The sequence below is a fragment of the Lolium rigidum genome, chromosome 5, assembly GCF_022539505.1.
Source record: "Lolium rigidum isolate FL_2022 chromosome 5, APGP_CSIRO_Lrig_0.1, whole genome shotgun sequence".
In the NCBI taxonomy this organism is placed as follows: domain Eukaryota; kingdom Viridiplantae; phylum Streptophyta; class Magnoliopsida; order Poales; family Poaceae; genus Lolium; species Lolium rigidum.
The window spans coordinates 44536294-44548904 of NC_061512.1; the positions used below are offsets into that span (position 1 = coordinate 44536294).

A 12611-nucleotide genomic window follows, 5' to 3' on the forward strand; every position below is an offset into this window, starting at 1 on the left:
CGTTAGTTTGGTATCACCTTCCCGTGCCCCCTTCCACATTTTGATTTCATAAAGGAATCAAGGTAATACTTATGTGCAATGCTCTAATATTATTTTTTGCATAACATATTATATAAATTTAGTGTCAAAAATTAGGATTTAGGGCATCTCCAACGGGGCGACGCAAATGGACGCTGAGTCGTCTGGACCAAAAATGCGTCTGGTACCACCTCCAGTGGAGCGACGCATCGTGACCGGGCCGTCCGTAGAGACACAAACCCGGCGCATATTTGCGCCTAGAATGCGTCGCGGCGGACGCTGCGCGGACGCACGAAGTGATCGCTCGCATCTCCACCGGGCACGCCGGGCAGCGAGCCTGTATCAAGGGCATCGCTTCCGCAGTCAGCGCTTCAGGTCTGCGCCGCAGCCTTCGTCATCAATATCGCGACTGACTCTTCTGCGCGCGCACTAGCGGGCGGCGGCTGGGCTTCTGCGCCGCCTTCAATGGCATCGTTTCCTGCGCACGGTCGGCCTTAAAAGTCCACCGGCATCGTTCCTCCATCGCCCACACCTCCACTCCCACCACCACCGCCGCAGCATCATGGGGAAGAAGAACGACTTCGAGACGTCCATCACCGGCACCAAGAATGAGGAGCGTCCGAACAGGGTGCCGCTGCCTGTCAGCGTGGGGAGGCTGATGCACCGGAACTGGACGCCGTGCTAGGCCTGGGGGACGTGCAATGCCTCGCGGCTGGCAGCTCAGCTAACGCCGGGTGCCTGTCCCTCCCGTACCTGCGCGCGAGCCAGATAGGAGCGCCAAGATCCGGCGAAGGAGGCGGTACCTACCGCCGAACCTCCGCGCCAATCCCACCTACGACATCGACTCCGATAGCTGGCGCAGCTATCTCGAGACCGAGAGGGATCCGAGGAGGAGGGAAGGCTTCATGGGCGACAGGGACTTTCCCTTCGACCGTCCACCGGCGCCTCGTCGTCGAAGACAGCAGGCGCCAACACGTGCGCAGTAAGCGTCGACGCCTGCGCAAGACGACCACGACGATGACGATGACGACGACTACAACGAGGCGCTGACGTACCACAACGAGGAGGCCAAGGACAACAGCGACGACTACGTCGCGCGCATCTTCCAGGAATGGCTGATGTCTACGCACGCTTCTATTTCTGTAGACAGTGTTGGGCCTCCAAGAGCAGAGGTTTGTAGAACAGCAGCAAGTTTCCCTTAAGTGAATCACCCAAGGTTTATCGAATTCAGGGAGGTAGAGGTCAAAGATATCCCTCTCAAGCAACCCTGCAATTACGATACAAGAAGTCTCTTGTGTCCCCAACACACCTAATACACTTGTCAGATGTATAGGTGCACTAGTTCGGCGAAGAGATAGTAAGATGCAAGTGATATGGATGAATATGAGTGGTAATAACAATCTGAAATAAATATGGCAGCAAGTAAACATGCAGTAGAACAGTAAATAAACGGTGGTTCGATATTTGGAAACAAGGCCTAGGGATCATACTTTCACTAGTGGACACTCTCAACAATGATCACATAAATAAATAACTTCTCTTCACTTGTGCTACTTTCTCACACTCTCTTGCTGGATAACAAACATCATTCATTGTGTAGGGCTACAAGAGCACCCTCAAGCCGGAGTACACAAGCTCCACAACTTCATAAAGGAATCACACACGATGCGCACACTGTCACCGTCACATCGTGGAGAGTAATTCCGGAGTTCATATTAAAGTAACCTCTAGAGTGCATAGTAATTGTTAACTTCATAATCTACAAGAGATTACAATCATAACCTACGCCAAGTACTACATGATGCACACACTGTCAACATTACATCATGGAGGAGGAATAGACTACTTTAATAACATCACTAGAGTAGCACATAGATTAATAGTGATACAAAGCTCATGATCACATAAAGATCACACCATGGGAGAGAGAGATGAACCACATAGCTACCGGTAGGGCCCTCAGCCTCGGGGGAGAACTACTCCCTCCTTATCATGGGAGACAGCAACGGCGATGAAGATGGCGGTGGTGTCGATGGAGATGACTCCGGGGGCAATTCCCCGTCCCGGCGGCGTGCCGGAACAGAGACTTCTGTCCCCCGAAACGGAGTTTCGCGATGGCGGCGGCGTCCCTGGAGTCTTTCTGGAGTTTCATCAATTGGTATCGGGTTTTTAGGTCACGAGAGATTATATAAGCGAAGAGGCGGAGTCGGAGGGGCCAGGGGGCTCCCTCCCCATAGGCTGGCGCGGCCAGGGGGCCACCCGCGCCGCCATATGGTGTGGGTCCCCTGCTGCCCTTCCTCGTATCCCCTCCGGACTTCTGTAACCTTCCGTGAAATATAAGATCGTGGGCCTTTGTTTCGTCCAATTCCGAGAATGTTGCCCGAACAGCCTTTCTGGAACCAAAAACAACAGAAAACTGGAACTGGCACCTCGGCATCTTGTTAATAGGTTAGTTCCGGAAAATGCATAAAAATATTATAAAGTGTGAGCAAAACATGTAGGTATTGTCATAAAACTAGCATGGAACATCAGAAATTATAGATACGTTGGAGACGTATCAATGGCGGCTGGCCATGGCGGAGGGCCGGAAGTTTGAGTACCCAGACAACATGACGGACGACGAGATCGCGAGGCTCGGCGTCCTCGTCTTGGAGAACGACCGGCCTGTGCAGCCGTCGCTGCCCCTGTACGACACCGGCATCATGCCGCCGGGCCTGTCGGAGGAAGAAGCCCTACGACTGGTGCTACGGGACTCGGCCACGCCATAACCGCCGCCTCCACCTCCGCCGTACAACCCATGGGGGCCCCCACCTCAGGCATGGGCTCCTCCACAAGCCTGGGCTCCTCCACCTCTACCACAGGCCTGGGCGCCTCCACATCCACCTCCGCCACAGGCCTGGGCTCCTCCACCTCCAGCAACGCCGGTGCGCCCGGCGTACGTTCCACCGGTTCCCAACTGGCCGTGGGTGGTACCGGAGCTCGTCGTGATCGACAGAGACAAGGAGAACCAGTAGGTACAGGCGTTTAGGTTTTTTTTCCATGTGTTCAACTATGTAAATTATGTTTTCATGTTATAAAAAATGGAAATTCGAGAAAAAATACGTCATCGCTAGAGCCACCCCGACGCAAACGAACGCGAGGTCGATTTCGACCATTTCGACCGACGCAAACGAACGCGCGCGGACATTTCTGGACACTGAAATGCGTCGAGAAAAATAAGCTGATAAATGGTTGACCGATAAAATAGATTAATTGGCCGATAAGCGATTAATCTTCATTTTAAGGCCGACCAATAAGTTAAGTTTAACGATTTCTTGAACACTGTTCTAGATACATGTCAATCTGCAACAAGTAATACGGATCGGAGAAAGTATTGCACTACTATTAATGCCTGGAGTGACAAACCAACTTCTATATATGGAACTTAAATATGGAATATAATCAGAGTGTCTATCTTCCACCCCTAAAGGAGTACACATGGTTTTTGTAAGCACGCGCTTATGTTGCTACGTTACATAGGCTGGGGTCGATGATCCACCTTTACACCTTCGCCCATATACTGGTGCCATGTCGGATAGCACCAAATAGGCTTAGGCACAGGCCATCTGTTAACAAGTTCGAAGCAAAAATAAGATGTTGAATAAGAGCATATAGACATACATATGAAAGGTGTCAGTGCAGGTGTAATACCTGTTTGGGTTATGATCGTTGGTCAAATCAGCAGTATCAGGCCTGCAGATAGAACAAAATTTCTTTAATCTCAAATGGATTGGCCGATAAACAACGCAAAAGTTCAAAATCATGCACAAAACAAGAGGGGACAAATGGTTCAAGTAAAAGCAAGATCCTTTTACAAAGCTGGCACGAGTTTTAACTTAACCTGAACAACCAAGAGAAACTGACCCAGAATTACTGTTTTTTTTTTCATTCTGAAACCAGGTTGTGATGACTCAAAATTCAGTAGGAACACTAAAAGGATGACAAATGTTTTGTGAAGGCAAATGCATCGCTCCAGCTTGAATGCTGTGGTGCATGAAAACTTAGAAAGCAACTTACAAAACCATATAAAAATCTACATGAATATAGAAATTAGCATTACTTTGCACCAAAACTACGCAAGACTTCAAGCACTTTATCCCTGGGAAGGTACGGAGTTTCTTCCAAGCCGTAGAAGTCCATGCCGATAAAATTCCCATCACCATCAATAAGAGGCCCTCCAATCCCAGCCTAGCACAAAAACAGAAGTAGCAAGTAAAGAAAGATAGTATTTGCAAACATTAATGGATTCAAAATGTACAAATTAATGTAGCATACCTTTGTGATTTTACAAGTGGACAACTTAAGGTCTTTGCAATCGAGTTCACTTGGCTTGTCAATCAAAGTCCCACCTGTGGCTATTAATTTGCCTGATTCGTAGACACGACCAACAGCTGCTACTTTCGCATGAGGTTCAATTTGCAACTGATCATATATTTTCGCTGTCTGAGTACAGCGAGAACCCACGATGGTAATGACCGCAATGTTGTAACATAAATTCTTATGTTCCAATGTGCCCGTGGCATGTTCATTATCTGGAAGGCGCACTTCAATCTGCTACGATAAAGCTAGTGAGATTAGCGGGATGTGTCTAAACCAGTAAATTACAGGGTTAACTATTATTAGCAGTACTGACCTTCAAGTTGTCTTCAACCTTAGCTTCATCGTCAGAATTTCTAACCAAACTCGCTGAAGTAAGAACTCTTGTGGTGAACTCACTGCAGCCAATAATTATGCCTGTACAAGCAAAAACCCTTTTATCTCCTACAAAAGACGAATCCAGATCACTGTAGTTAGGCATGGAACATGAAAAAAAAATTAAAGGTCCAAAGTGATGAGTTTATTATATACTCAGTACCACAGAATGAAGCAAGAGCAACAACACACTGAGACATGCCCGAAGCAACTTCTTCTGTGAGTTTACTCCAGACATCTTCACCAAATTCTTCTTCAAAATTACAAAGCAGGCGCATGCCACCTGGTTGCAGAATCAAATTACAGCAGTTAAGGCAGTGCTGGATATATGGTAAAATGCATCGTCAGTCCTGAAAGTATGTGGTGTATGTCAACTGGGTCCTAATCATCAGTAAGTGGTTCACCACAGGTCCTGTCCAGTTCTGACTTGCCCGCATGGCTCATTGACTAGTGCCATGCAGGCAATATTTTGCAACCCTCCCCTAATTAATTCGGTATTTCAATCTCTTGGTCCCAATCTCACCCGATGCTACTGACTCTTCCTCTGAACTACACCTGGCGAGATGGAAGGACGGATAGAGCAATGCCATGCCTTGTCCCAAACGACGCCACCCTCAGAAGGCTCTCTAAGCGCTCGTCGATGCAAACCCAGGCCAAGGCCAATGCCCTCTACGAGAAGCACGGCGTCCAGACAGAGTTCGCCACATGCCTAGACGGAAATCGAGCACCTTGTCTCCTTCACTTATGGATCCAGCCCACAGCTCCTATCAAGCTCGGCTGCCGAACTGTGGCACCACTCTCACCCACTCATCAGCCCGCTTTCCCCTGCACCTCCCCCTGTCCCACCGAGCTTCCAAACGGGCTTTCGCTTCCGGAACGAATACTACAGGGAGGATGGCCGACAGAGCTGCTCACAAGCTACACGGGATCAACATGACAGCCTCTAAGTTCTTCGTTGATGGATCATCTTGGGCGCGATGTTGTCTCGGTTCATGCAAAGCATATGGATCAGTCTCGACCACCAAATTTTAGTGAAATCATTGTGATCAGAGTTTGTTTTGTGTGTGCAGATGGTGAAAGAAGGGAAGCGCGAAGAGCCACCAGTACGAGAATCATGGTGAGGGACGAGGCCGAGTGATACATGATGCCCAACATGGCACCTGATCAAATTCTCCCGTTCAATGGGTACCAACTGTGCTAATTCTCCCGTTCAATGGGCAGCCCATGGTGCAGGAGAAGAGCGTGCCATCAGAGCATCCCCACTCGTTTGGGCTCCCCACGCCCAAATCCGGCGAAATTTAGCGCCGGATGGATGTAGTTTTTGGCCTGGGGAGGCCCATTTTTCCAGCCGCGAGCCCATGGACGCGCACCCACCGCGTGCATAGCGACGGCGCAGTCACCGGGAAGGGCAATCGTCGGAGTTCCCTCGCCGCATTGAACCGTCGCGAAGTGGACTGGAGAGCCGAAACGACTCGTCGGGAACGGTCGAAGTGGCCTCGATGCGAGAACCGCCGTAATGGAGCACGAACTCCGCGGAAGAGCAACCGGCGCTCTCTTTCGTCGAGAGACCTACATAAACGGTTTTCGACGGGCTGAGCCATTCATCTGTTCTCTCGTCACCATCCTCCGTCAACCATGAGCGATATCTCTTGGCCATCGGACACCGACGGCGAGGGAAGCCGCCCGGATGGCGCCATTGGTGGGATCCAGCTGCATCGTCCGAGCAGCGACGATTCCCCCCGCCGGCCAGCGAGGACGAGTGGGACGACGAGGAGGAGGACGAAGAGGCCGTGGAGCAGAGCCGAGGAGCAGGCCGAGGAAGAGGCCGAGGAAGAGGAGGAGGAGCAGGAGCAGGAGGAGGAGCAGGAGGAGGAGGACGAAGAGGCTGATGAGGACGACGACGAGGAGGACTCAACTTCCTCCGACGAGGAGGTGACGAGCCGGAAGCGTCGCCGCGACGACGATGAGGCGGGGCCTTCTAAGAAGAAGAAGAAGTAGTTTAGTTTTAAAGTTTTTATATGTAATTTCTATGTTTATTCGAATTATATTCGAAATATATATATAATCTATCTATGTTGCACCACTTGAGAGTTCAAAGCTTTCGTTCGACGAGGGTATTGCCGTAGATCGGGAAGACGAGGGTTTTGCCGTAGATCGGGAAGACGAGGGTTTTGCCGTAGATCGGAGGCCATTGTCGCCGACAAGTTGGGGCCACGCCCGCTTTTCACTCGTCCGGAGTCCCCGAGCGCTCCCCGGGGGGCCGGGGATGGCGTGGGATCGCCGGATGGATTTAGGCCCAAATCCGGACGAAAACGAGGAACCGGGGGCGCGACTGGGCCGAATTACGCCGTCCGGATGGAAAAAACGCTCGCCGGGGGCTGTTCGGGGGGACGAGTGGAGATGCTCTCATACCCAGAGCGCTGGTGGAGATCATTGCTAAGGACAACACCGTCAGGTCAAACGTGCTGGACACAGACCTCACACAGTTCCTGGAGTCGCTGGCTGCTGCGCAGTAGCAGCTCGTGGCTGCCACACGCGCATCAGAGAGTGAGTCCATGCACTGCGTGGACGTCCTTTTTGAGAACGCCGCATTGCATGCGTTCAAGTCCAAATGACACGGTGGAGGACAAGGAGGGGTTGCTGTTCTTTATGCTGACGGGGTACAGTGAGAGATTGCGGTGGGAATTGCTGTTCTAAGAGAGGGCCAAGGGCAACAACATTAAAGAGAGGAATTTACAGGGACTTTTTTGCAAAATAATGTCTACGTGGCATCAGTCAACATTAATAGGAGGGGCAGGTCAGATCTAGGTAGGACCTGCAGTGAACCAGGTATTCACAATTAGGACCCCAATGTGCATTTTACTTCTAGGTATACAGAGTATACAGTAGTGAACAAAAAAGTGTGCGGCAAACTAGAGTAATCAGCACAAGAAAAAGAGCAACTCACAATCGTTGAGAACTGGGAAGGGATAACCTCTGGACCTTATCATATTCCTAGCAGCCTCCTTAGATACTGGTGCAGCAAGGTGTAGTGATTGATCACCCAAATATATGCATAACTAATAGCAATCAGGAAACTGAGAGCAGGAACTTACTGTCATCACCAGATGGCCAACTAGGACCAGGGAATAAACGTCTGAAACGGTCTCCAGGTGCTGGTGCCACAATGTAAAGCAATTAATAAACAATGTATTGCCAATGATATAGAAGTAACATTATAAGTGGTATGTCCAACCTGATAGGCCTTCTGGATCACAGTAACGACATATGGACTGTTTCTTCTCCATCCTTGAGCTGCCTACAGTAGCAAAGACAAGACAGAGGAGTAAGCAGAATTCAAAACACTAGGAAGTGTGGTGCAGTACAGGATATGGTTATATTCGTATATTACATATCCATTTATTTGGTATTAATAACAAACTAACACAGACCAGCACAACCGCTAAACTTGTTAAATCTGCACCACTGGCAAAGAAACTACAAGTGTCAGTTGTAATTTTACCGTTATGGTGATAAATTTTCAGATAGTTCACAATTTAGCAGTACTTCAGGAGTGAGTGTGCTCTTCTCACCTTCTAAACAGGACATATCAGACGGGGACCCTTTTTTCAACTTGAATGCTTTTCCTTTCAGTACATGGTTTTTCATGGGGAGCTCCCACCACGAGACGAGTCTACGCCTATTATCAGCTGATCTAGCCCTCCTGCAGAATTTGGTAAACTCACAAGAGTAAATCCAGAAAGTGTAGACCATGTATGATATCTGTGTATAGATACAGAACTGTGCAAACTGAAATGATAAACAGGAACTATGATGGCAAAAGGAGGGATTGTTAAATGCGTTCAGCTGTGTAAGGAAAATCATAGCATGACATCACAAAAAGGCACAATGAAATTAAAATTTGCATTATTACAAATTTCCTCAGCATGTGTAAGGCAACTTGAGACTATGTAGCTCATAAGTGCAGGGAGTACGGAGGACATACTTCTCGTCGCATGCTTTCTGAAACCCAGCCAGAAATTCAAGCATTGTGCTGCTTGGTACAAAAGTAGTCCCTTCTTTACCATAACAGTTCAACCCAACAACGTTCCCAAGAAAATCAAGGAGGACTCCTCCAGCTGCAGCCTAGAAAAGGAACAAAGTGGTGCTCAGTTAAGCGGAAAAAATTAGGGATGTTGAACACGGTTCGCAAAACTGAAGAAGGAAAGCAGAAAAAAAACTTCGGTGCATTTAATGGTAAACTATTACTCATAGCAATTATTTATTTCACCATGTATAGAAGTAGAAGAGAAATCAACAGTGCACCATAGAAATTTCACAAGTTGAGATCACAACCTCTTCGCAATGAGCACCCATTGGATAGCCATCCAACATCCCAGTGGTGGCCATTAGGTTTCCTGAGCTGAAGCAGCGCCAAACAACAGCCACTTGACTGTGAGACTCAAGCTGCTGCTGCTGATAATCTAGACATGCTGCACGAACACAAGCACCTTCTAGCAAGACACGGACAACAGCAAGATTAAGCGTTGAGTTGTGGGATAACAAAATTCCATTGACAACCTGATTGTTCGGAAGGCGCACTTTAGGCTGCAATGATGAATCAAGATAACACATATAATAGCGATCAGCTAAATGATTACCACTAAACTGAAATAGGCAAGCAATAGATAATACGGAAAATTTGGCAATACCGACCGTTATGTCGTAATTGATAGTTCTATCATCATGTCTAGATCTAAACAAGCTTAATGAAGCCAGAAGATATGCCCTAGATTTAGTGTGATCAACAACTATGCCTGTGCATGCAGGATGTATGGAACCCCCTGCACAAGAAGTTAATTTTCAATCACAAAGACACAAAGTGTATGCCGAGTGATTAGATTGTGTGTATAAGTAAGTACCTTCATCAAATGAAGTAAGGGATACAATACTTTCGGCCCAGTTAGAGGCCGCATGGTTACTGAGTATGCTCCAGCCTAATTGACCAGAATCACTTGAGCTGCCAAATTCCTCTTGTTCACAAGGGTTTGCAGGTTGCAGATCTCCTAGCACTGTTCAAGACAAATGTGAGTGCTACAAATTGTGCAGGAAAGGAAGAAGTGGCGAAAATAATGGATCACCTCCATTTATTGTGCGAAATTTCCTTTTTCTATTCGAGCATATTGTGGAGACACCTCTCTCAGACAGCATCTTCGGAACCTATAGAGGGGGCAAGGAGGGAAATCCGCATATATTAAGCTGAAAAACAGCGGAGTTTGCAATTAGACAGGAATAAACAGAGTCGAAGCACGACCCGAGGCAGGAGGAAAATCAGAAGATATAAACAGCACATGCATACAAGGCAGGAGCGCATACTCAATCTAGATATGTTATTATGGTGCTATTCTACAGCTGATTTGAGATCCAATCGTTGGATACGGAACTAGGGTTACCCGCCAAAAAACAAATCTAGGGTTACGACGCGCAACGGGAATCACGAAGAGCATGTACATGTTCGAATCCATCGGAAGATCCATACCTGATGAAGGCCTAAGAAAGGGAGGCGGTTGCGGTTGACGACGGCGCGAGACGCGAAGGGCGTGCGCGACTATGGGCCGGCCCATCCGAGTCAAGCGCGTAAGGTTAAAAATTGAACTAAACAACCTGCAGCAGGGGTATCGATCCTGGGTGTCCAACGTGGGACAGAGCTATTCTGAACAAGACAATTCAATTTACCCGCCTAAACTCATCTTAAAGTTTAGATTACAACCATCAATTTACTTTGGTTCAATCTTCAACTTTGAATTCTATAAACCGTTTGAAGTTGGACCTTCTACCCTTTTTTGACATGTTTTCAACCGGTTTTTCTCGCTAGTTAGCGGGTTTTCTTCCTATATACTGTGACAACTCATCAACATACAACATACACGGTACACCAAAATCCAGCTTAATACAATGCAAGGGATTATTCTGAACCGTTTGTAGAATTCAGGGTTGAAAGTTGAACCAAAATAAAGTTGAGGGTTGTAAGCTGAACTTAAAGACAAGTTTATGGGGTAAATTGGACTTCTCTCATTCTGAACTGTAGCACTAGGTCCATCGTAATATCAGATGTCCATTTAACCTCTTCCCAGAGTGACTTTGATCTTTCACCATGATCCCTGCCATTCCTCTCTAACCACACAACCCATCGTCCACATAAAATAATAGCCGCCACATTAGCATCCACATGTGTGCTATTGATACGTTGCAATCGTATATATAATTTTTGATGCTTCATGCTTATTTTACACCAATTTCTATATGTTTTGTTTACGCTTTGTTGCACTTTTATACATTTTACGGAACTAACCTATTGACAACATGCCACAGTGCCAGTTTCATGTTTTCAGTTGTTTTGTATTTCAGAAAATTTATACAGAAAATATTATCGAAATTGGACGAAACAAAAGCCGGAGTTCCTATTTTACTGTAATGAAGATGGAGTCCGGAGGAGAGATGAAGTGGTGCCACGAGGCGACCACACCAGTCCATGGCGCGGCCAGGGGGTGGCCCGCGCCATGGGGTGGTGTGGGCCCCCCCAGGCACCCACCGACCTCGCCCTTCCGCCTATTTATTCACGATCTCGGGAAAAAACTAAATACTCGAGCCTCCATCTACAGAAAGTTCCGTCGCGGCCGCCATCACCGACTCTAGCTTAGGAGGATTCTGAAGCTCCCCGGCACCATGCCGGAGAGGGAGATCATCACCGGAGGCCTCTACATCGCCATGCAACAGCGCCATCTTGTTGCCCGCCTAAAGGTGTTTGTCTCCCTTCGGCCGCCATCTGTGCTCCTGACCATGAACTCGCAACCGCTGGGCTCCTGGTCTCAGATCGTGGGTTGGGGCAGAGGCCTTGATGAATTCGCGCCTAAGCAGGTGTGGGGCATCCATGGTGACGGCGATCTTGGAGCCGTCGGTCTCTTCTGCCTCTGCAGCTCCCTCCACACCGGGCGAGGCGCGGTGCGGCTGGTGCGGAGCCGCGCCATGGTGGCTGCTGGACACGATCGGGGAATTGATAGATAGATGAGGAAGTTTCGTTTTTTTAACCGTTATTTTCACTTAACAATGGAATTGGTGGGTAAATTAGTGTTCGGTGGGAGGGCAAAACCGTATAAAGTGAGCCCCTTTTTTTCTTTATTATTAAGTATAGATAACAATCTGAAATAAATATGGCAGCAAGTAAACATGCAGTAAAACATTAAATAAATGGAGATTCGATGTTTGGAAACAAGGCCTAGGGATCATACATTCACTAGTGGACACTCTCAACAATGTTATCATAAAGGAATATAAATATAAAAACTTTACTATGCTATTCTGAACTACTCCCTGGTTGGATAACAAACACTAATTCACCGCGTAGGGCTGCAAAAGCAAACTTAAAGATGTATTCCCAAGTACTAATGAATACCCCACGCTGTCACTTTGAGCATTCATAGGAGGTACTAATGCACCACAATTTTATAGAGACATCCAACTCAAATCATAATTCAGTGAACAAGTATTCTTTGAAATATAGCCTAAGAGACCCAAACGTTGCAAACACTGTCACCTTAACACATGTGGGACAAGGAATCTCCGGAGATCACATAAGTAAAATCCACTTGAATAGCATAACGACATCTAGATTACAAAGCTCATGATCACATAAAGATCACACCATGAGAGAGAGAGAGATAAACCACATAGCTACCAGTAGAGCCCTCAACCCCGAGGGAGAACTACTCCCTCCTCATCATGGGAGTCAGCAACGGTGATGGAGATGGTGGTGGAGTCAATGGAGATGGCTCCGGGGGCAATTCCCCATCCCGACAGGGTGCCGGAACAGAGACTTATGTCCC

At 47.8% G+C, this 12611-nt stretch overlaps 1 protein-coding gene and 1 long non-coding RNA gene across 2 annotated transcripts; both read right to left on the reverse strand.

Moving 5' to 3' along the window:
* Window positions 1-3311: 3311 nt before the first annotated feature.
* LOC124655155 lies at window positions 3312-8488 on the reverse strand. The gene is made up of 10 exons (XM_047194107.1): window positions 8322-8488; window positions 7985-8047; window positions 7845-7904; window positions 7697-7762; window positions 4913-5032; window positions 4691-4818; window positions 4333-4608; window positions 4118-4245; window positions 3709-3750; window positions 3312-3623 (listed from the first exon to the last, which is right to left on the reverse strand). Exons 1-10 carry the CDS (start codon window positions 8395-8397, stop codon window positions 3530-3532), a joined length of 1053 nt encoding a protein of 350 aa, XP_047050063.1. The 5' UTR covers window positions 8398-8488; the 3' UTR covers window positions 3312-3529.
* Window positions 8489-9455: 967 nt separating this feature from the next.
* LOC124655156 lies at window positions 9456-10294 on the reverse strand. Its single transcript, XR_006988584.1, has 4 exons — window positions 10268-10294; window positions 9870-9948; window positions 9651-9800; window positions 9456-9572 (listed from the first exon to the last, which is right to left on the reverse strand). It is a non-coding gene; the product is annotated as an uncharacterized LOC124655156 (long non-coding RNA).
* Window positions 10295-12611: the final 2317 nt, after the last annotated feature.